This window comes from Aspergillus nidulans, chromosome VIII (genome assembly GCF_000011425.1).
Source record: "Aspergillus nidulans FGSC A4 chromosome VIII".
NCBI lineage: Eukaryota > Fungi > Ascomycota > Eurotiomycetes > Eurotiales > Aspergillaceae > Aspergillus > Aspergillus nidulans.
This window is the reverse complement of record NC_066264.1, coordinates 1-24,092: the sequence shown is the minus strand read 5'-3', so window position 1 is coordinate 24,092 and position 24,092 is coordinate 1. Positions and strand designations below refer to the sequence as shown.

Genomic DNA, 24,092 nt, shown 5'->3' with positions numbered 1-24,092 from the left:
CTCCCGCTCTCCATCACCTGGATTCTCGGAAAAAGGGGTAAGCCTGGCCTAAGTCGTGACCAGGTGCCACTACCCAAGCGCGTTGTTCACCTCTCTGCAAGTGCTATTAAAGGAATGTCTGTTGAAGAAGAAACTGCCCGCGCCGACCTGACTGTCCTGCCTGTTATCCTGACCCAGCAAGAGAAGAGCCTGTCCAGCTACGCAATGCTAGATACTGGAGCTGACGGGAAGAGGTTTATTGACCAAGAATGGGTGGAAGACAACCACCTTGAGCTGCTGCCCCTGAAAAACCCAATCCACTTGGAAAGCTTTGACGGGAGAGAATCCGAAGGAGGGCCGATAACCCACTATGTTAGAATAAACCTGACAATCTATGACTATTATGAAAAGAAGGCTTGTTTCTTGGCTATACAACTGGCCCATTACCCAATAATCCTTGGAATGCCATGGTTAGAGACTCATGACCCCCGCTGGGGGTTTGCAGAGCACACCTTAATATTTGACAGTGCCTATTGTCGACAGAATTACAATATACCTGCCCAACCAGCCAAGATCAAGGCCCTGCATAACATGCCTGCCCGAAGCTGCCAGAAGAACCTGACTTCCCGTCCCAAAGGATTGGAGAAACAAGATATTGCCCTAGTCTCCCTCCGCGCCTGCTCAGCTTACGCCCGTAGGGGCCATGCCCTGTTTACAGCCACTATTGGGAATATTGACAAGGTATTGGCTAAGAGGTCAGGGGATGGTAACCCTGAAGACCTACTACTACTAGAATACAAAGACTATGCAGATGTCTTCTCCCCTAAGGAAGCTGATAAGCTGCCCCCACATCGGCCATATAACCATTTAATAACTCTAATAGATAGAAAGACCCCACCATTTGGCCCATTATATGGAATGTCCCGGGATGAACTAGTTGCACTACAGGAGTGGATTATGGAGAATCTGAGGAAAGGCTTTATTCGCCCAAGCTCGTCGCCAACAGCCTCACCTGTCCTATTTGTTAAAAAACCCGGCGGAGGTCTATGCTTCTGCGTGGACTACCAAGCTCTGAACGTGATTTTGGTTAAGGACCAATACCCTCTGCCACTTGTCAAGGAGACCCTGAATAATCTAAAAGGGATGAGGTACTTTACTAAGATTGACATTATTTCCGCATTTAATAACATACGGATCAAGAAGGGACAGGAATATCTGACCGCGTTCCGCACCTGCCTGGGGCTGTATGAATCCTTAGTTATGCCCTTTGGCCTTACCGGCGCTCCAGCAACATTCCAGCACTATATAAATGACACCCTGCGAGACTATCTGGACATCTTCTGTACTGCTTACCTTGACAACATCCTGATCTACAGTCAAACCAGGTCTGAACATATTCAGCATGTCCGAAAAGTCCTCCAAAAGCTTAGAGAAGCTGGCTTGTTTGCAAAGCTAGTGAAGTATGAATTTACTGTTCATGAGACCAAGTTCCTGGGCCTGATAGTGGCTAGAGATAGAATCAAGATAGACCCTGAGAAGGTTCAAACCATTGCAGCCTGGGCCACGCCAACCTGCATTACAGATATACAGGCATTTATTAGGTTCGCCAACTTCTACCGGAGATTCATTAAGGATTTCTCAAAGATCATTGCCCCGCTAGTTAACCTGACTAAGAAGGATGTCGAGTTTCAATGGACCCCAACCTGCCAGCTGGCCATGGACGCCCTGAAGAAGGCCTTTACCAGCGCCCCTGTTTTGAAGCCATTCGACTGGACCCAAGATATCATTCTTGAAACTGATGCTTCTGACTTTGTCTCTGCTGGTGTCCTGTCCCAGTATGATGATAATGGCGTCTTACACCCTGTGGCCTTCTTCTCTAAGAAGCACTCTGCCACAGAATGCAACTATGAAATCTATGACAAGGAACTTCTAGCAATTATCCGCTGCTTTGAGGAATGGCGCCCCGAGCTAGAAGGGACCCCGAACCCCATTAAAGTCATTACTGACCACCGGAACCTGGAGTATTTCATGTCCACCAAGCTGTTGAACCGTCGACAAGCCCGCTGGTCTGAGTTCTTATCCTGTTTTAATTTCCGGATTGTGTACCGTCCTGGGAAGCAAGGAGCCAAACCTGACACTCTGACCAGGAGGTCAGAGGACCTCCCTAAAGAGGGGGATGAACGCCTACTGCACCAAAGCCAAACTGTACTGAAGCATGAAAATGTTGACCCTGCATGCCTACCTGAACCTGCTGAACCTGCTGAACCTGCTGAACCTGCTGAACCTGCTGAACCTGCTGAACCTGCTGAACCTGCTGAACCTGCTGAACCTGCTGAACCTGCTGAGCATGCAGAACCTGCTAAGCATGCAGAACCTATGGGAACAAGACAATCAGTATCCTTTAGAGATGAGGTAGAACTACAGCTGCCACCTGAAATTCAGGACCTAATATGCATAGCATATGAGACTGACCCTGTTGTACGGTCAATCTTAAAAGCACTAGCTACCAGACAGGCTCAACACCCAGATATTACCCTAGCTGACTGCGAGAGAAAAAGGGAGCCTCCTGTTCTACCGGAATCGCCTGTATATCCCAGACAATGATGATTTAAAGGCAAAACTAACCTGCTTAGCCCATGATAAACCAACATCTGGACATCCTGGGAGAGCATGCACATACGAACTCCTAGCCCGAGAATATTATTGGCCGAACATGTATTAATATGTGAGTCAATGGATAAAAAACTGTCATACCTGTCAGAGAATCACACCCTCTTATAAGGCGCGGCAAGGGATATTGCGGCCCCTGCCTGTCCCTGAACATGCCTGGCAAGATATCTCCATGGACTTTATTACCCATCTGCCTACCAGCCAAGGCTTTGATTCCATCCTGGTTGTTGTGGACCGTCTAACCAAAATGAGGCACCTAATTGCCTGTCAAGCCACAATAAATGCTGAAGGAGTTGCTCACCTCTATACACAACATGTGTGGAGACTTCATGGCCTCCCCCGGACAATCACTTCTGACCGTGGGCCCCAGTTTGTCGCTGAGTTCTGGAAACACCTAAATAAACACCTGGATATCCAGAGCCTATTATCAACCGCCTTTCACCCAGAGACTAATGGTCAAACTGAATGGGTAAATGCAATGCTGGAACAATACCTGCAAGCTTATATTACCTACCTGCAAGATAACTGGTCTACCTGGTTACCACTAGCCGAGTTTGCTCTCAATGCTACCTATTCCGAAGCTATCAGAACATCCCTGTTCTTTGCCAACTACAGGTTTCACCCACGTATGGGCTTCGAACCTGTCCCTGTTCCTGACTGTCCAGCTAGCCAAGATGCTGAGAACTTCGCCCAGAAGATGCAAGCTATATCTGACTATGTCCGATCCCAGATGACCTCCGCTCAAGCCCGTTATGAAGAACAATCAAACAAGACCCGTCAACCTGCCCGACAATATAAGGCCGGTCAGCGTGTGTGGTTGGATGCCCGCAACATCCGTACGCTCCGCCCAAGCAAGAAGCTTGATTGGAAGTTCCTGGGACCGTTTACTATAAAAAGGATGATCAATGCACACGCTTACGAGCTCGACCTACCAGCCAGTATGCGGATACACCCGGTATTCAATGTGAGCCTACTTCGCCCAGCCGCCGACAATCCTGTGCCCCGTCAAAGAGCTGATCCCCCACCACCCATCGAAGTGGAAGGTCTTGAACATTGGGAGGTTGAGAGCATCTTAGATTCGCGCTGGGAGCGGCGAGGCCGAGGAGGCCCTCGTCTGAAGTATACTGTTAAATGGGTTGGATATGACGATCCTACAGAGGAGCCTGCCGAGTACTTGACCCACGCCAAACAGCTCGTACAGAACTTCCACCGCCGATATCCGCATAAGCCCCGGCCAAGCCTCGACGGAGCTCGGCCCTGAAGGAGGGGAGTACTGTCACGGGGCCAGCCCGAGCCTCATCCTGAGCCCTGATTCTGCCGCTGCTGACCGCCCCGGTTAGCTGAGATTTCTGGAGCTCCGACTCTGATCCAAATCGGAACCTCGAGCTACGTCTTGTCTTGTCTATGCACCTGTCTGATAGCCCGACTCCGTAGCCTGCCTGTCGTATCTACTCCGTTATCCTGTTCTGAATATATTCCTGAGCCTGCACCTTGACACCCACCCCAAAACCCGCGTGGGCGGATCGGCTAGGCCTGAAAACCCGCCCCAACCCGTGGTTTAACAGGTCTACCATCCCCAGCTAGGCTTGCAGCCTTCTCTGACAGTAAGAAGACCTTGCCTTGTTTAGTTGTAGTGATTACATATCCTGTTAATATTACTTGTACCTATGTGATCCTGTCCAGAACTTTCCCTGCAAAGGTGACCTGGATGCCATGTGGTCTAATAGCCCAGAGGCTAGAGGAGGCCGGGAGGCGGAGGAAGATGTAGTGGTCAGTCTTGTTTGGCTGCTTCAGTTTTCATTATGCTGGTTGCTTGGCTTGCATACAGTATTCTAGGGTAATAGTTTGCCAGTTCCCCTGACCAGCTCTTGGGGCTGTCAGGGATACCCAGGTTGTAGGCTGCAAGCTTCCCCTCTTCAGGGGGCCTTCGCAAGCTTCAGGAGTAGGAGGTTGGTTTGGCTGTTCTATCTGCCTGGATGGCTGTGGGGGTGCAGCTGCTGTCATCAGAGGAATCTGCTAAGGGGAGTCCTGTTTTGCTAGGGAAACAAATCTAGCTGCAAGCCCCCGGGCCAGGTCTCTTGGGCGGCCCTGTAGAGAGGAGACAGTTAGATCTAGAGCTTTAGCAAGAGAGGTCATTGCTAGTTTCCAATCATTAAGAAGGACTAGCTGGTTGTCTGCTACCATGCTGACCTGCTCGCAGATCAATGGGGCTTGCAGCAAATGGGATACAGGGACCGGAGCTGCAGTGGGAGTCTTCTGTAGGGAGAATAAGGCCCTTCTCTTCAGGGAGTTCCGGGGTAGGGGGGTCGGGGTGGTAGGTCCTGAGGGGGGTTCAGAGTTTTCACCCAGGAGCGGAGTCCCCGGACGGGCTCCGCCTGGGGGGGAGTCATCCACCTCCATGGGGTGGAGGGAATGATCGATGAGCAAAGCGTAAGAGATCAGTTATTAGAGCAGTAGGGGGCCCTGTTCTCCCCTCGTCGTGGACGAGTGTTTGTAAGAAGAGGTCTCCTCTGGTCGATACTTTGTAAAGACAGGTTGTACATCACATGACTGCCAAGGCCATTATATAATCAGGTTTGTCCCGCACGACCAAAATTTTGACCTCAGGTCACCTGCAACCACCGGTGCCGTAGGGCAGTATGCCCCGACAGGGACCGTGCATCAGGTGATCACCGACTGTATTTTAGTCATTGCTTGCTTTCCAATTGTGCCAGGTATAACTTCTAAATGCATGCATAAAGCCGATCATCCCATCCATGTCGAACGGCAGGACCTCCATCCAGGTAGGGCTATTCCCCGGCGAATGGAGGTTCAACTGGCGGCTCTCGGTTTCCAGTTCCGCCCAATCAAACGCTACCGAAATATGTCCCAAAGGCGCATATGACATGTCGAATCCCATCTTCTCCCCCTCTCATTAACACCCCTTAAGGAAAGGCAGCCTTCAATTTTAAAAATGAAGAAAGATTTCTTAAGTGCTTGACTCGCATCCTTTCAACTCAACAGAAATGCGCAATGACTGAAAAGCCCTTATTACGTCCATTGCTTCCCGCAATCCCTTATACTACTGCCGCCCCTCACCTCTCGAATGATTTCAAGCAGAAACGCCAATCTTTAGCCTGTACCTCTTGCCAAACAAGACGCACAAAGGTATCAACACTACTGTATTATTATCTTGCTTGGAACTTGTTAATTATAATAGTGCTCCGGTTCCATCCCATGCGATCGATGTCTAGCCATAAACGCCAATTGCATATTCGACGCAAGGCGAGACAGGCGCCGAAAATTCGCGTTAAAGAAGGCAGAACAAACCCAAAATACACTTAAGGAACTTATTGATTTCCTGCGTCAACGAAATCCTGATGATATTCTCAGGCTACAAGCAGATATTAAATCCTGTGCCTCAGACCAAGAGACTATGGAACAGTTACCCGTTTTTTCTAAAAAATCCAACAGACTTGTTTGTAGATCATAAACTATGATCTCTGAGCAAGTAAGAACACTAAAGGCATGTTGTGGCTGTTTTGGCAATGTCGTGTGAAAATTATGTGTTGTTTCGCGGGCAGCGAGCCATCATAGCTGGGATCCTGCTGGTAGTTTGTATCAAGCTAGTAGCTTAGCTATTGCTTTCTTGAGTCATAGTTGTCAATAAGACCATTGATTCCTCCAGGTTGACTTCAATCACTGCTTGTATTCTATTAGGAGCTAGGAGAAGTTTTCGGTGATATACCAGCCATGTTAGTGTTAGACCTTGAATGTAGCGTGTAGACTGCGGCACTAACCGCAAAGACCATGGTTAACCGCAACCATATCCAAAACCAAATGGTTTTGGTCTTTAGATTAAGACCGCAAATTTTTGCGGTGCGGGTTTGGTCTTTAATCCAAGACCGCAAAATTTTGCGGTTTGGTTGCGGTCTTCTGCTTAAGACCGCAATGCGGTTTCGGTTAACCAATAGTTAGGTAAACATAGCAAACAGGCTAAGCCTCGTGACCTTCTGGTCAGATGATTTTTTATGCAGTCTTTTTGGTATTTTTCTAGTATCTCGCCTGTATAGAGTATCATACTAAAATCCTTTTTTTTGGAAATAGTATTGTGCTTCTTTGATCTATTATACACTCATGGGGTTCCAATTTCAAATCCTTCTGGCATCCTGGTCTTCTTCTGTACTCGACAAGGTCGTTGTATATTCTCTAGATCAGCTGGTTCAGACATATCTTCATTCTCCTGGGACTGGGTGCTTCTGCTCCGAGATCTAGACTTGTTAAACCACGGGTTGGGGCGGGTTTTCAGGCCTAGCCGATCCGCCCACGCGGGTTTTGGGGTGGGTTACCTTCACAGTAAACCGCCCATGGGTTTAGCAAATAATTCTAACCCAACCTAAATAACCCAAAATAACCCAGTTATGCATATCATTACTTTAATAAGCAGTGATCTACATAGTTAATAAAATACTGTATTTAAATACTGTATTATAACTATCTAAGTAAGAAAATATAATCTAAATACAGTAATATACTATCGGTAAAATATACCGCTAAGCCAAAAAGGCGTCATGACTTCCAAATTAGTCTTAGACAGTCATATTTTCTAGTCGACATATACCTATTCAGATATCTTGGCAACCCAGCAGGTTGCTCCGCCGGGCTTTGGGGCAGCCAAAAATATCCAAAACCCAATGGATAATTAGAACGTCGAACCCAACCCAAGTCTTGGCGGGTCGGGACGGGTTGCGGCGGGTTTCGCGGGTTGGGTTTAACAAGTCTAGACCGGTGTGGATCGGCATGGCTGTATTCCCAGCCTCAGCTGACTCCTGCTATTTCCGCGATAACGAGGTGTCTACAGGGGAATGGTCTAATTTCATTGTGTCGGCTAGAAGTTGCAAAAGAAGGTCAAAGAAAGGTTGAGTCCAGACCCTGAGTACTGACCGTAATGACCATCTCCCATATCGCTCCACAGAGTTTGGCACAACCATTGACTCACATGAGACATCTTGTTAACTAGAAAGGTATAACTGTTCTTGACGCAATTGCATGCCTTATATCTCGATCTCAAGGTGCCAAAATCTATTGACGCGGTGAAGTTATAATAGTTGGGAACAAGAAATGTGCCTCTTTCGCGCCAAAATAAATGACGAAAGCGACCGGCCAACGAGGTGCTGATATGTAGACCAATGAGTCTACGCATAGCTAACAGGCAGGCTGAAGCGATTCTGGCTTCTTGCATGGAGCGGGATGAACCCGCTGTACCGCTAAGCATCTGGAAAAGTTTGCGGAGTACTTTCTGCTTTCCGCCGATATTTGATCTTCATGAGACAAGGAAAACTGCAGTTCCAATCATTTTATTATTGACTCCTCGGAGGGATCTTACCAGCCTCATGATTGGAGGATGACAGCGGTAATTACGCGACCGAAAAAGCTGGCTGAGCTGATGTGCCTGGTTCATAGGGGCGAAGCAAGCGAACCCGAAAGAATAGGTGCCCAATAGCGATTAGAGCACAAAGAACAGATGAATACTGCGTATTGCCCGACGGAGACAGAGGCCAATATTAGAGTATGCCCTAGTGGCGAACCAGCTAGCTCATGCTTACTCTGTCTAGGGCCGCGCAGGGTTGCGGGGAAAGGCCCAATGGTGTCTCTGAGGCACAACCTCCCTGCAGCAGAGGCGCATGCATGTTAATTTGCTACTGTTTGCATGAACTGGCGGTGAATAGGATTAAGAATGTGTTCGAGAACCATTGGCCAAGGTTAAACCCTCCAGGTGGCCGCATCCGCACTATTGCATGTGAGGTTTGGACCCTACACAGCTATGTTCCACATTAATAGGTAGCCCGCTCGCACTGCACACCCCGACACTGCTAAGATAGACTGACTATGGATCCAAGACTCTTTGCGGATAGTCAGGCTGGGGACTGGATGTCACTGGGAGTCAACCTCGAACCGCCGCTGTGTGCTGACCTCATATCGTGGAACATCAACCCGACTCCACCAATAGAGCCACATCGGGCATTATTCCCTACTTCAGAAGAGAGCAACCCCTTCTGGTGGACTGGATTATTGTTCGACCATCAACAGCAATTTATGCAAATCAGCGAACTAGCTATTGCACAAAGTAGCGCCCTTGGAGAACTCAATCGTTGCGGGTTTGTCGACTCCCAAGAGCCTCTTTAGAGTGCCGAGTCGAATATCCTATCAACAGAATTGAATATACCCTTTGACAAGAGCGCTCCATTGAGCAACGCAGACTCATCAAGAGACACTGGTCGACGCGTGAAACCGTCTGAAAGAGTTTTGAACCCGTTTGCAGGATTCCAGGAAACCAAAATATATTCACCGACTAGCTTGGAGCCGGGTCCTGACGGACTTTATCACTGTCCGGAATCTGGATGCCGCAGCAAAAAGAGCTACTCTCAAAAATGGATGCTCCGGTGAGTTCTATTGGAAAATATTTTATACATGTCTTTGACTGAATCAAACAGGAAGCACCTGAGAGAACATATCAAACCTGTCTTGTGCAGCCTGTGCCCTCATAAGGCTGGCACACAACGCAGCATGCGCCGCCATGTGGAAGCAAACCATAAGGAATGGGCCAAGCAGTATTGGGAGGTGGTATCATGGTCTTGCGATGTATGTGGCGACTCGTTCTCGCGATCAGATAGTCTACTGCGACATCAGCGGAGGAGACATTGAAGACTCTTCATAGCTAGGGAATGTTATGCTTTCGGCAGTCCTTGTTCACGCCCCGTAATTGCCAAATACATTCGCCCAAGGCTGTGTAGGTACGAGCGATGGTTGTCATGGCTTGACGATATGCAATCCCCATAGTCCTCCGAATCATGCGCTGCTTAGTTTACCTGTTAGCGAAGTATGAAGACCTCAATTTCTGACAGCAAAATCCACGGTGCTAGTTCAGATCCGCGAGTAGAGTCATGAGGGAATGGCGAAACTAAGAAGAAAGTGAATGCGTCGCGTCGAATTGTAGAAAAGTTTCAAGATCTATTGACTATGAAAAGACTAAACACTAGGTGATCGAACGCTTTTTTCAACCAAATAAACCCAATTACTCCACCGGTCCCTCATTTTAATACGCTGATATGTGCTCCCGTATTCCGTTGCTACTCCAGAAAGCCAAAAGCCGCCTCAGCTGGTAGATCGGTCAATGAGGTTCTCGACATCAGGATGCCTTATCATCGAGCGAGAGCGCTGCAAAACCTGCTGAATAATCTGCTCTCGCATGTCTTGTGCCATGTAGCTCAGAACCTGTTTCTGCAGCTGCGTGTCCTTGTCACCTTTGGCAAACCGAGGCAGTAGTGGGGGGCTCCAGGAAGTATAAACATTCTGGTGGGAGGCAGGTACGACCATACGAGCCGGATGGTGCTTGAAATACAATTGGCAGCAGAGACACGCCGGTTTGCTGCAGGCTATATAGCGATCGCCATCCAGGAAGGAGAGTCGCTGCTGGTAGAAATGCTCGAGAACTTGAATCTCAGCCGTGAACCTGCCGATCCCGACCGTTGTATTCGGCCAAGAATGTGTCGAAGATTGGCCGCGTCTTATTGATGTAAACAAGACCATCCCCAACGGCTACCCTGTCTTCGTCGTCGGCCATGAACATCCAGTTCAGGATCCCCTGCAGGTTGGTATGCATGTCAGACACCGGGCATGACACAGCGGAACATGGGCTGACAGGACAGACGGTATAGGCGTCGGTGAGATACATCAGATGACGACTGTCTTGAGCGAGCTCTATCGGCGCACGTATATGATGGATAAGTCTACCAATATGATGCCTGGCAGAGCTAAAGCACGAGTCTTCTTCGGCGCGGCCCGGTCTTCCTTTGTCGGATATAGCCCGCGCAGAAAGCTCTTTCATGGCGGCCGAGTGACGTTGGTCGTAGAGAAAGCGGCAGAGGGTAATGTTGCGGGAGCAGCTGAGGGCCTGATGTAACCATTCGGATAAAGCTTGGGCTTTAATTACAGTCAGCACTTACCCGCTCTAGAAGATTGCTCAGGAAAAAGGTCATACCTGCTTCCGACTCTTCGTCCTCAAGCATGAGAATGCATCGATTTGCCATAATGCGGAGAAACCTCCCCTCACTATCGATGCGCTTGGCAGCGAATTCCACGCAACGCTGAATAAGACTGGCCTCAATCATTGACTCATTATTCGAAGCATCTAAATGTCTGTCGTGCAACATTGCAAGAATTTCTCGAATAAAAGCCACTGCTTTGTTCACGTTCATGTTTGAAGCAACCCAGAACCGGTAGCAGTCCACACGATCTTCAACTGCTATCGCAGTGCATGCCTGGCCTCCTTTCCTGAAGTCGCAGATATAGGAAAGGTTCTTCAAGAATCTCCGTCTGCATTCCTGGTGGATGTCCAGAACAGGTGGTTCGGGGGTGTGTTCTCCTTGTGTTCGCCCGAGAGACGTCAAGAAAAATAATGACTCGTAGAAACGGGCGAGGAGTCGTCCATATGGATCAAGGCGTGGAGGCCCGATTTGCTTTGGAACAAGCGTTAGACTGTTCCCCTGCTTCATGTTTATCGCGTTTGAAAGACGAAAAGTTTGTAGTGGGACAAGGGTAAGTACACTTATGGCTAGAAACACAGAGGGCAAGCAGGAATGTTAGATATTTATGACTCCGGTCGCACCTGAAGCTCACATTAGTGGTAATCGTATTGAAGCCCAATGAGACATTTAGCTCGCTGTTCAGGGCATCAGTGCATGTGACAGTTCTGCCTACGGCCACCAGTGCGTACCACTGCTATATCCAGCACCACAAAATTACTCGTATAAATTGTTAGTATTGCAAGAGGCCGCCAGAAGGACACACTACTGTAGGTGTTAGGTACAGGAGGCCACCACTTCAAGACTCCAACCTAGGAGGCCACCACTGCAGGAGGCTGCAACAGGAGACTACTCCAGGAGGCCACCACTGCAAGAGGCTGCAACAGGAGACTACTTGCAGGAGGCCACCACTCCGGGAGCCATTGCTGCACGAGGCACAACGGGAAATGACTTCCGTTTTAGTAAGCTTTTGGCAAGGAAGATCTTACATGGCCCACAGTAGACCGTCTATAACAATGATGGCGTATTCAATCGTGGTACATATATGCTTCTGCGACGAGAATTTAGCGGTTGGCTTAAATTTTCACCACATAAAGTCAATCCTAGCGCTAGATCGATTGCTGACTCGAATCACCGCCGCACGATGGATAGCTCACTGTGCAACAATGCTGATGACCGTACGTTCTCACATTCCCCCCACAGCTCAGGTCAAATGCAAGCTGCTTTATATCACGTGCCATGCGGGAACTGACACGGCATACAGACTCAAGAACGGCATATCAGCTCAGTCTCCTGAAGCTGGGTTTTTCAGGTGATGAGGCTAAAGACGTCTCTCTTGCGCCGGTGTTTACTGGCCCCGTGCTCTATACACAGCCCAACTTGGTACCGTCGCAATATGGTTTGTTGGCCGGTGTCTTAGAGCTCCGTGCGTTAGGATCTCCGGACCTGGATAGCCAGGCTTATGGAGAAGACCCCCGTCTTTTCTTCAAGTGTTAGCTCACCATCGAGTATCTTCATCTGTGGCTCTCAGGGTTCCGGCAAGAGCCACACCCTTTCCTGTTTACTCGAGGGGTGCTTGATTCCGTCTGCGGCTGGCCAACTTCATAATCCTCTGACAGCAGTTGTATTCCATTACGACACATTCATCGGCGACCAGGGCGGTTCACCGTGCGAGGCTGCCTTCCTCGCCACCAGTCCCAAATGTCCAAGTGAGGGTTCTCTGTGCCCCCAACAAATTTCCGAAATATTCAGGTGGGAGATACACAGCCACAGCCGGTGCCGCATTCCCTGACTAGGCCATACAGAAAACATACAGCAGGTTCAAAATCCGTGTTCACCCGCTCCAAATAAATCAGCAAGACCTGAACACAAAACGTATGCTGGATCTCATGACAGCAGGCCAAGGGAGCAGTTCTGGCCCCCTGTACCTCCATACTGTGCAGCGAGTCTTGAGGGAAATGCGCCTTCTACAGCAGGTTTCTGGAGGGAGATTCGACTATCAGGACTTTAAGAAACGGATTTTTGATTCTGATCTCCTGCCCTCCCAGCAACAGCCTCTACGGCAACGCCTGGACATCCTCGAGAGCTTTATGCCCAGCCAGCAAATCATTGCAAGCACGAGTAAAAAGGGGAAAAAGGCAGTTAATGACGCCGGAACTAGCTGGTCGCCAAAGGTGAGATGTTCAATTACTCCAAACTCCCATAAATTCAACACCTGCGACTCCTGCAACTGACTGGCCGGAGTAGCCCTCACAACTGACCATCGTTGACCTTTCATGTCCTTGCCTTTCTCCTGAGACAGCTTGTGCATTATTCAATTTTTGCTTTGAGGTCTTCCTGGAGCAGGATACCAATGTTGGCAGAGTAGTAGCTCTCGATGAAGCTCACAAGGTTCGTAGTACTGCCAGCCCAATTCCTCAACCCGCACATCGTCTCATTGGCTTCTCAGTATATGAAGGACTCAGCCGAAGCGCAGATCTTTACAGAGACTCTTCTATCCAGTGTGAGACTGCAACGCCATCTTGCAACCCGGATAGTGATTTCCACTCAAGAGCCAACCATCTCCGCCGACCTTCTCAGTCTTTGCTCGGTCACCATTGTCCACAGATTTTCATCCCCTGCATGGCTTCGTGCTTTGCAGCATCATGTTGCCGCGGCTGCCTTGGGAGTGGAATCCAACAACAAAACGTTCTCGGAGAAGGAGGAATCCCAAGGCCAGGCCCACATGTCCTCAAAACTGTCTTTTCTTGACCGAATCGTTCGTCTTCGCGTGGGTGAAGCTTTACTCTTCGCGCCAAGTGCAGTATTCCGCGTGACATTTGAGGGATCTGGAACTCCGGCGGTGTCCAAATTGGGTGGTGGGTACATGAAGATCAAAGTAAGAGACCGGGTGACTGAAGATGGAGGGAAAAGCGTCCTGTCGTCGTAGTGAGATCTGATGGATACTGGCTTGGAATCACTTTACTTGATACTGAAGAATATTTGAAAGACAGGGTGTGGAATCAGCAGCTGGGTTGCGGCTAACAGAAAGGTGTGTTTACGGCAGACTGTTGGGAGAAAACCAAAGAAATAAATATTATCCTTAAGACAGTTGACCCTCGTAGTTTTTCTGAAAATTAGAGCCATATATTCTAGTAGAATCAATGTGTTATGGGTCCTTTGCCTATACAAGGACCTTAGACCTTAGTGACTCGGCCAAGGCCTGTGCTGTCCTGAAGGCGGTGAGCCACCTACAAGACTTCCTCACAACAACAATCCTTCTTTCTCCTTTCTTCTTTAGCGATTCCTTCTTGTACGTACGGCACGTCTAGATAGGAAGATCCATCTAAATACATCCCTTAACATTAGGAATCGCTTACTAATCTCAATAATAGTATGAGGAGACCTTTTACTATGACAATGGAAGAAGAAAGTATTATATTGTTGCTACAGCAGCTCCAGGAGCTCTGTACAGAGATATAGACTTAGAAATAACAGCTCTAAGAAGAGAATAACAGCTTATAGGCAGAACTACAGGCTGTACAGAACTTGCAGCTAAGAAACCATCCACCAGTTACTACTATAGTTATATCTGTAATGCCCATACCTTACAAACAAAGCTATCCCTGTCCTTGTCACCTGGATATTGAACCCTTTACTAGAGAAGACCCTAAGGACTACCCTCCTTTCTAGATGAATCTTTGTACAAAGTTTATAATTGACACTGCCTGCTACCCTATAGAGGAGGAACAAGTTTACTATGCCTACAGCTGCCTGAGAGGAAAAGCCAGCCAGCATATGCTACCATAGCTCTTGGCTTGCTAGAAATCTGAGACTCCTGTGCTATAGGCAGAATTCTCTGTAGTACTAGACAAGGCCTTTGGTAATCCTGACCAACAGAGAAAGGCTCTTATATAAGTAAATATAATAAGGCAAGGGAGACGCGACTTTGAAGAGTTCTTGAATAAATTTGACAAAGAACTTCTTAATACTGGAGGGATTAATTGGGATAATAACCAGAAGAAGACCTTGTTAGACATGGTAATTAATATTGAGTTGCTAAAAGCCATGGTTGGTATTAGGCAGGAGGATTTGTATGATAACTACTGTAATTAACTGCGTGAAATCAACCACAACCTCTAGAGAATAGCCAGGCTTATATAAAAAGGATCTTACACTGCTGTCCCTATATATATTGCTTGTATAAGACCAGCAGGAGGCTCTGACTGGACCAGAACCTCTGATTAAATAGACTAGGAAGCCACCCATGCTCAAATTGCAGCCCTATAAAAGGAAGTTGTGGCCCTCTATATAAAAGGGACCAGGACCCCAAGAAAAGCTAGTCAGGTGCCTGCAGAGGAGAAGCAAAAGAGGTTGTCTAAGGGCAAATACCTATGCTGCAGCAATCCTGACTACTTTATATAAGAGTACCCTATAAAACCTACCAGACGCCCTAGGCAGGTGGCCATGGTTTAGGAAGAACAAGACCAAATCAATAACTATAGCACAGAGTAAGTCAGAAAATGAATAACCTCTATACAAAGTTATATATAGAGGGGTTATACAGCTAGAGAAATACTACTTAATTAGCAAGATTTTAACAGCTTGTATATAAATACCCCCTTATTCTTGGTAGAAGCACTAGTCAACTATACCTATAATACTTGTATAATAATAGATACAGGCTGCCTGACCTATGGGGTAATTAGTAACAAGTTTATTAAGATATATTAAATACCTACTATACCTATCCACCCAAAACCTTTCAAGGGAGTAACTGGGAATATAGAGGAGATTAATAAGATTATATAGGTTCAGCTAGATATCAGGGTATATACAGAAAAAGAAGCCTACTTCTATATAATACCTGATAACCTGGGCTATGACCTGATCTTAGGACTCTCCTGGCTGGAGTAATATAATAGAAGGTTAGAGGCTAAGAGGGGCAGGCTGTACCTCTGTACTACTGGAGTCTGTCTATAGAGTACTACAAAGAGGCCCTTACCAAAGCTGGACATAGCACAGATATCAGCTACAACCATAGGAGGATTTATATAAAGGAAAAAGTACCATGGCCAAGATATCAAGATATTTATAGTCTTATTAGCAGATATACAGAAGGCACTGGCCCCAAAGAGATATATTAACCCCCATACAAAGCTACTAAGGTAATACTAGAAATACCTAAGGCTCTTTAAATAAGATAAAGCTGAAGAACTACTACCATACCAGGGAGAGGGGATTAATTACAAAATTAAGCTTGTATAGGAGGAGAGTAGGAAGGATCCTGAAGTCCCCTAGGGCCCCCTTTATAATATAACCCAGGAAGAACTAATAGTCCTCTGGAAAATACTCTCTGAACTACTATAGAAAGGCTTTATCTATATAAGCTATTCCCCAGCTGCAGTCCTAGTATTCTTTATATAAAAACTAGGAGGAGGACTGCAGTTCTGTATTAACTACTATACTCTAAATACTATTACTAAGAAGGATTCTACTATCTATTGCCCCTGATCTATGAGATACTAAACTAAATTAGACAAGCTAGATAGTTTACTAAGCTGGATATATCTGCTGCCTTCTATAAGATCTGTATAGCTAAAGGCCAGGAATAGATGACTATCTTCTATACAAGATACAGGCTCTTTGAATAGCTAGTCACCCCTTTTAGGTTGGCTAATATACTGAGTACCTTCCAAAAATATATTAACTGGACCCTCTAGGAATATCTAGATAAATTCTGCTCAGCCTATATTAATAATATACTTATCTATACTAATAGGGACCTCTGCCAGTACTAGAAGTATATATAAATAGTCTTGAAGAAACTGGAAGAAGCAGGCCTATATTTAGATATTAAGAAGTATAAATTTGAGTACAAGGAGACAAAGTACTTGGACTTTATAATATAGGCAGGGAAGGGAATTAAAATAGACCTAGAGAAGGTAAAAGCAATAAAGGAATAGGAAACCCCTACTATTATAAAAGGTGTCCAAGGATTCCTGGGCTTTGCTAACTTCTACTAAAGGTTTATCCCTAACTTCTCAGGGATCATATACCTACTAAACAACTTGACAAAGAAAGGAATACCCTTCTTATAGACTAAGGAGTGCCAGGATAGCTTTAATCTGCTTAAGAAAAAGTTTATTACTAGACCTATCCTAGCAACCTTCAACCTTTCCTACTATATAGTAGTAGAGACTGACTCCTCAGGTTATAATACAGGAGGAGTTCTTTCTTAATATAATAAAAAAGGGAAATTGTACCTATATACCTACTTCTCTAAAAGGAATTCTCCAGCTGAATATAACTACAAGATCTATGACAAGGAGCTACTTATAATTATATAATACCTTGAAGCCTGGGATGCTGAACTGTACTTATATAGAGAATTCTAAGTTATTACTAACTATAAGAACCTGGAGTACTTTTTCTCCCCAAGGAAACTGACAGAGCAGTATATATAATAGTCCTTATTTCTTAGCTGGTTCAACTTTAAGTTAGTATATAGGAAAGGGTCAGCTAATCAGAGAGCTGATATACTTTTATAGAGAGACTAAGATATACCTGATAATAAAGATAACAGGGTCAAGTCTTATACAATGCAACTCTTTAGTAAAAAATACTTGGGAAAAATAGTAGTTGCTACTCTTTAACCAACTAGAGAGCCACCATGCAAGCTGTGTAAGAAAGATAATATATAGAAAGAGGCACTCAAGCAGGATAAAGGGTATAATAAGGTAATATAGTACCTGAAGGATAGAGCAAGGAAATTTCCCCTATATCTACAGTTGAAAGTAGGAACCTTGGAATACTAATTAGACACCTAAGGCTATATCTTCTTCTGCAGAAGGAGGTAGGTACCTGGGAGTAAACAGCTCTGTACAAATATAATTTAAGCTATATACAACTCTATATTAACAGGACACCCTGGCTAGGAGTAAATATATATACTAATTAGCTGTTAATATTTCTGGCCTAATATGTCCCAAGATATCAGGAGATTTGTCTGAAACTGTGATATATATAGAAGGACAAAATCTTGGAGGGACTAGAGAAAGGGACTATTAAAGCCCCTCCCTGTACCTAATTATCCCTGGCAGGAGGTTTTAATAGATTTTATTATAGACCTACCAGAGAGTAAAGGTTGTATAAATATCATGGTTATCACAGACCAGTTAACCAAAGGTGTGATACTAGAAGGAATATCAGAGATTAACTCTAAGAGCATGGCCTGGGCCCTTGTACAAGTACTTATAAGCAAACATAGGATCCCAAAGGCTATTACCTTGGACAGAGGAAGCCAGTTTACAAGTAATATATAGGCTTATATATATACCCTGACAGGGATTAACTACTAACTATCTACAGCCTATCACCCCCAGACTGATAGATCAACAGAGAGGATAAACAGTATAGTAGAGACCTACCTCTGCATCTATACCTGCTATGACTAGAGGGACTAGAACAGGTTACTCCTACTTACAGAGCTAGTAATTAATAGCTGTATATTAACAGCAACAGGGGTCAGCCCCTTCTACCTAAGCCATAGATATAACCTCAGCCTATTTAGCCTTACTGAGGAGGTAGAGCAACTAGCTGAAGAACCAGCCAAGAGTCCTATCCAGAAAGGGGAAGCTATTGTACAGAAAGTTAAGGAAGCCCTAGACTGGGCTTAAGCCTCTATAGCCTATTCCCAACAGAATGTAGAGAATCAGGCTAATAAATACAGGAGCCCGGCCACAAACTACCAAGTAGGAGATAAGGTCTGGCTAAGTCTGAAGAACATCTGTACAGACCGACCCAGCAAGAAACTGGACTGGAAGAATACTAAGTACAAGGTTATAGGCCTGGTAGGTAGCTATGCTGTACAGCTGAATACACCCCCAGGGATCCATCCAGTCTTCCATATAGACCTGCTTCGGCTGGCTTTATCAGATCCACTTCCTTCCCAGAAGAATGATGATACCCAGCCCCCTGGCATCATTATGAACGGCGAGAAAGAATACATAGTAGAGAAAATCCTGGACGAATGTCCCAGGAGATACAGGAGAGGTCACTGGCTGGAATACCTAGTGAAATGGTCAGGCTATGCTCGGCCAACCTGGGAAGCTGCCACAGCTTTGGAGGAAGTACAAGCTCTGGATAAGTAGCTGGATTGTACAAAACAGTATAGACTTCAGGACGGCTCACTAAACAGAGATGCATATATAAAGGCTAAAGCAACATGACCTACCCCTATAACCTAACCCACTGGGGGTGGAACATTGCAGTGCAATGGGATTAGGGTTTTAAAGTAATATATGGGCGGGTTGGAGTGCAATGGGATTTTTTTGGGCATGAAACTGGAGTACAATGGGATTAGAATGCAGGGGGCTAGGGGGCTGGAAATTTTACTGTAGATGCAGCAGCCACTTATCTAGAACAGAGCACAGTTTCAAGTCCAGGCAACCAAGAATCATAGCATGGCGTTGAGCTGAAGTTGGTTGGGGTTGGATACAAGGTTGGACGGGAGATCGGCGATATGGCTGTATAGATGGTTGGTGTATCAAAAACAAAAGCAAATACTCTGTCAGCAGCAGATTTTAGTTAGGAGAATCAATCCCTGGTTTTGAATCTCTCCATGTTGATATGTACTCCTAGGTATGAGCCTCCATAGGTACAACTCTCAGCATGTCTCACCTACTCTTTGAAACAATCCCTGAGCTGCAGATCATGGTCTGCCGCCAATGCAAGCACAGGGTTTACCTAATTGAGGTGGAAACCCACCTTTACCAGAAGCATTTCATGACCAGCTTGCAGATCCAGCCTAACCCACAGGCGGCGGAAAGTCATAGAGCAACTGTTGTAGGGTCTTAGCAGGCCTGGATGCTGATTGGCGGAGGCAGCGGCTAGCGCGCGAATGACTGACTGGTCTCCTCAAGTGCGACTGACTGCATGTTTTGTAGGGCGATTGGGCTGAAATTTTGGCAGGTGCTTTTGGGGTTGCTTATTTTGTATACAGCCGAATCTGACGGCCATACAACCACTGTTGCGGTCATGGTGTTGAGCCAAAGATAGGTGGTTGCAATGTTAATGGGGGATCAATGCGGCAGCCAAGCCCTACAAAACAACATGACCCCAGTCATATTGGCCCCCAACAGGTTTTAAGCTGCGTACGCCCCTGCCATCTGATGTTTCTGATTCTTCCCAATCTCTGCTTCCCATCCTGCCTGACAATGGAGTAATCCATATTCCAGAAGATCCCTAAACTGGGGATTATAGTATACCAACACTGCCAACACATGGTCTATCTAAAAGAGGTCTACATACATCTGCGCCAGAAGCATTGTCTGATAAATATTAACATCCAGCCCATCGCCCAGGCCATTGAGCAATGGCAGGACCTGATCCAGGACCCGGCAGCTGTGCATATCCCCCATATGCTGGAAAACCCGCTGCCTGGGCTGCCAGTTCATACCAATGGCATGCTGTGCCAACGCAATCCGAGCCACTGCCAGTACCTGGTGACCTATATCAATACAATGCGCAAGCATTGGCAGCAGGCGCATGGCTGGACCCAGCATCCCTACCAGGGGCATGTGCCTGCAGAGGTCAAAGCACAGGGCAAGCAGGAGCTGCAATAGTTATTTCGCCAGGTAGCCTGGCAGCAGGTGTTCCCAACCTGCAGGAACTCGCACCTGGTGCACATCTAATTGTACGACGCCCAGGCTGAGCCCCCGACCCCGGCGCCGGATCGAGCGCAGATCACGGCCAAAATCAAAGCGCGCGCCGCCGATGATGAGCAGCAGGCGCGCGAGACCGCCGACAGCGAGACCCTGCATGACGCCAACCCCTGGCTGCGCATGACGCGCTGGGCGCGGTACCTGGCCGGCGTCCACTTCCCCGATCTGATCGACGTCGTCACCCCCCCAGACCCTGACGATGCAGACCCCGCCAGCCAGGCCACGCAGCGCGTGTGGGACGCCATGATGTAGCTGGCGCGGCGCAGCCAGCATACCGTCCAGCATTGCGGGCAACGGCATCCGCATGGCCGCGGTCAGTACGATGCCCAATCAGACGCCGTACCAGCCGCTGCGCGCGTACATGGTCGAGAAGAGCATCCAGGAGCATGTGCGGCCGTGGCAGCAGATCCTGCTGTTTATCATTCGCACGCAGACGGACTGGCCATGGCGCAGAAGAAGCCCTCCTATGTCATGACAGCGCGGCAGCAGCGGACCTGGCAACGGCTGTGGCAGCTGGCTTGCCTGCCAGCCCCTGAGCCAGCTGACGGGCTTGCTGATGGGCCAGCTGATGGGCTTGCCAACTGGGCTGGGTGGGCCTGCTGAGCCTGCTGACAGAGCTGACGGACTGTCAGCGCGCTGGAGCCCCGATCCGATGGCCCCCGACCTTGATCCCCGCCGCATCGAGCCGTTTGTCATGACCCCGTTGGAAACGACATGCCTGGAGTTCTGCATCGAGCTGCTGAACCAGAAAATCAAGGTCCATGAGTATGAGAGCCCGTTGGTGTGTGCCATGGCGGTCTTGGGCCGGGGGGAGCAGGGCTGGCGCGACACCGACAGCTATCCCCCCATTATATCCCGGGTGCTGAAGGTGGCGCGGTTCCTGGTGGTCCAGTAAGGCGCTGTGGCTTGACCCCGAACATTGGGAGATCATCAGGATGTGGGTGGCGGCCAGCGAGCAGGGCGCCTGGGCTGGGGAGGCTGCTGACCAGGAGCTGGGCTGGTTGATGGAGGATGAAGGGTATGCAAGCGCGCCCAGTCCGCCATCCAGTAATGAGACTCCCTCATCCCCGCCCCAGGGCAGGGCTATTACTCGAATGCCGCGCTCCCAGCTGCTGTTTCAGGCTGGTGTTGACTGGATGGTGCAGAAGTTCATGGTCCGTGGCCAGCATGGTCCCGTCGAGGTGCTGCTGGATTGGCGGACGTTTGGGCTGAAGATTCACTACAATACAACCACCCCCGGGCATGTCACCTGGATGGGGCAGGAGCGGCTGCTGTACAAGGAAATGGACTTCACCATGGGCCAGTTTTGAAGCTTTGTACATGGGGTGGTGGCAGGTGCTCGGGAGCTGATGGCCAGCCTGCTGTGTCAGCCTAATCAGGAGCAATGGCCCCCCATCCCATGGCACCAGCTGTTTGACAACCCCACCAAAGGCACCCCCGGCTGGAGCTTCCTGCAGGACCCCCGCACCCCGTGGCCCGTCACTGGGGGGACCTGGCTGGTCGACCGGATTGCGGGCGAGCCGGCGGTGGCCCGGGCCTTCACCACCCAGGGCGCCGTCAGCCCAACCAAACTGCAGAAGTACTTCCAGCAGGTGGCGCGGTTCAAGGAGAAGCTGGCGCTGGCCATGCACCTGACAGGCGGTGCGCCAGTGCGGGCGCCAGAGCTACTGAGCATCCAGCATGTCAACACCAAAAACAACTGGCAGCGCAACATCTTCATTAAGGATGGCATGGTAGTGTTTGTGATGGTGTACCATAAGGGGTTCCATGCCAGCAATGACATCAAAATCATTTACTGATACCTGCCCAGGGAGGTTTGGGGAGCTGGTGGTGTGGTATCTGTGGCTGGTGCTGCTGTTTGTGCGCCAGCTGGCAGTGACCTGGGGTCAGATCAGGCCCAGCAATCCCAGGCCCAGCCCTAGGGCCAGCAATCCCAATCCCAGCAGCTCGAGCCCCAGCAACCCCCAACCCAGCAACGCCAGGCCCAGCAACCCCCGAGCCAGGAACCCTGCCCCCAGCCCCCCCCACCGCAGCCCGTATGTATGGGGACCTGACGTCGGCACCGGCCGCGAGTGGCCCAGCGAGCGGCTGCGCGAGGTGCTGAAACGGGAGAGTGAGGCCAGCATTGGCGCCCAGCATGCATTAAACATTACTAACTATCAAGACATCGCCGTTGGCATCAGCCGTCAGTTTTTACGCCCATCAAGCATATTCCCCAACAACATCCAAGCTGAGCAGGAGCAGGAAATGGCTGCCATGGAGGTGGATAAGGAGGAGAGCATTGGCAACATTGCTGACAAGCAGGCCGGCCACACCCCCCATGTGGCCGGCATGGTGTACGGCCGCGAGAGCACCGAGTTTGCTGGCAGCACGACGACGCGCCGCCTGCGGTTTTGGGTGTTGAGCACTGATTAGCACCAGTTTTTGGGCTTCCCAGACCTGCCAGCAGCCCCAGCACCAGGCAAGCGCACCAACCTATGGGAGGAGCAGGCCGTTGACTACCAGGAGCAGTGGTGCCAGCAGCTGGCTGCCATGGACATGGAGCAGGCGCTGCAGCGCATGACTGGCCGACCAGATATGACATTTCGGGGGGTCCAGGTCCCCGCCATTCAAGCTATCCAGGACGGCGCCAGCCCTAATCTACTGGAGGTGAAGATATGAAGAGCAGCGCTTTGCTCGTTGTTAGGGAAGTCTTGGCAAACAGGTCTTGCATTGCCTTGGTTTTTTGGTTGAGCATCTCTTTGCACTTTTAGTTACTAACAAGGCTGAGAAATTTACAGGATATAGATAAGGTACTTAATTCTAACTAGGAAATATCTTAGAGCTTTCCAGTGTCAGTTCAGGCTGTGGTGCTGAGCCAAAGTTTGTAAGTCAAGGTCTGTAGTTTTGATGGGGGACTAGTTGTATACACTATCCTAATTATAGATATAGGATAAGAAAAGCAAATAATGCAGGATTCTGGTAAGATCTGGCCAGAAATCTGACTTTTACTCTGATTCCCCTGAATCAGCACCTTGTTGGTGATAATAGACCCCTTTATCTTTGTGAAAGTCCCTGAACTAGGGTTTATTGTCTGCTGTTAATGCCAGTATGGTATATATATTAAGGAGGCTGAGGCCTATTGTTATGGGTCCTTTGCCTATACAAGGACCTTAGACCTTAGTGACTCGGCCAAGGCCTGCGCTGTCCTGAAGGCGGTGAGCCACCTACAAGACTTCCTTGCAACAACAATCCTTCTTTCTCATTTCTTCTTTAGCGATTCCTTCTTGTACGTACGGCACGTCTAGATAGGAAGATCCATCTAAATACGTCCCTTAACATTAGGAATCGCTCACCAATCTCAATAATAGTATGAGGAGACCTTTTACTATGACAATGGAAGAAGAAAGCGTCGCATTGTTGCTACAGCAGCTCCAGGAGCTCCGTACAGAGATGCGGACTCAGAAACAACAGCTCCAAGAAGAGAATAACAGCTTACGGGCGGAACTACAGGCCGTACGGAACTCGCAACTGAGAAACCATCCACCAGTTACCACTACAGTTACATCCGCAACGCCCACCCCCTACGAACGAAGCTATCCCCGTCCTCGTCACCCGGATGTCGAACCCTTTACTGGAGAAGACCCTAAGGACTACCCTCCTTTCCAGATGAACCTTCGTACGAAGTTTGCGAATC

The 24,092-nt window shown here is 48.2% G+C and overlaps 5 protein-coding genes across 5 annotated transcripts, besides 1 other annotated feature; 4 read left to right on the top strand and 1 right to left on the bottom strand.

The window, feature by feature from the left end:
• Positions 1–24,092: a sequence feature (contig 1.171 1..24092(1)).
• Positions 8,518–9,576, top strand: ANIA_09240 (uncharacterized protein; the record flags this gene model as incomplete). The annotated part of the gene is made up of 5 exons (XM_677417.1): positions 8,518–8,786; positions 8,985–9,071; positions 9,123–9,270; positions 9,372–9,418; positions 9,534–9,576. 5 exons carry the CDS (start codon positions 8,518–8,520, stop codon positions 9,574–9,576), a joined length of 594 nt encoding a protein of 197 aa, XP_682509.1.
• On the bottom strand, positions 10,130–11,183 carry ANIA_09239 (uncharacterized protein; the record flags this gene model as incomplete). The annotated part of the gene is made up of 2 exons (XM_677416.1): positions 10,130–10,582; positions 10,635–11,183. The coding sequence occupies 2 exons, from the start codon at positions 11,181–11,183 to the stop codon at positions 10,130–10,132; spliced, it is 1,002 nt and encodes a 333-aa protein (XP_682508.1).
• Positions 11,857–13,785, top strand: ANIA_11203 (uncharacterized protein; the record flags this gene model as incomplete). The annotated part of the gene is made up of 7 exons (XM_677415.2): positions 11,857–11,890; positions 11,977–12,138; positions 12,332–12,464; positions 12,532–12,886; positions 13,044–13,103; positions 13,162–13,590; positions 13,702–13,785. 7 exons carry the CDS (start codon positions 11,857–11,859, stop codon positions 13,783–13,785), a joined length of 1,257 nt encoding a protein of 418 aa, XP_682507.2.
• ANIA_11204 (uncharacterized protein) lies at positions 13,856–14,524 on the top strand (the record flags this gene model as incomplete). Its single annotated transcript, XM_050613099.1, has 2 exons — positions 13,856–14,004; positions 14,434–14,524. 2 exons carry the CDS (start codon positions 13,856–13,858, stop codon positions 14,522–14,524), a joined length of 240 nt encoding a protein of 79 aa, XP_050468940.1.
• Positions 17,365–18,370, top strand: ANIA_09237 (uncharacterized protein; the record flags this gene model as incomplete). The annotated part of the gene is made up of 5 exons (XM_677414.1): positions 17,365–17,375; positions 17,514–17,547; positions 17,616–17,631; positions 18,063–18,104; positions 18,216–18,370. The coding sequence occupies 5 exons, from the start codon at positions 17,365–17,367 to the stop codon at positions 18,368–18,370; spliced, it is 258 nt and encodes an 85-aa protein (XP_682506.1).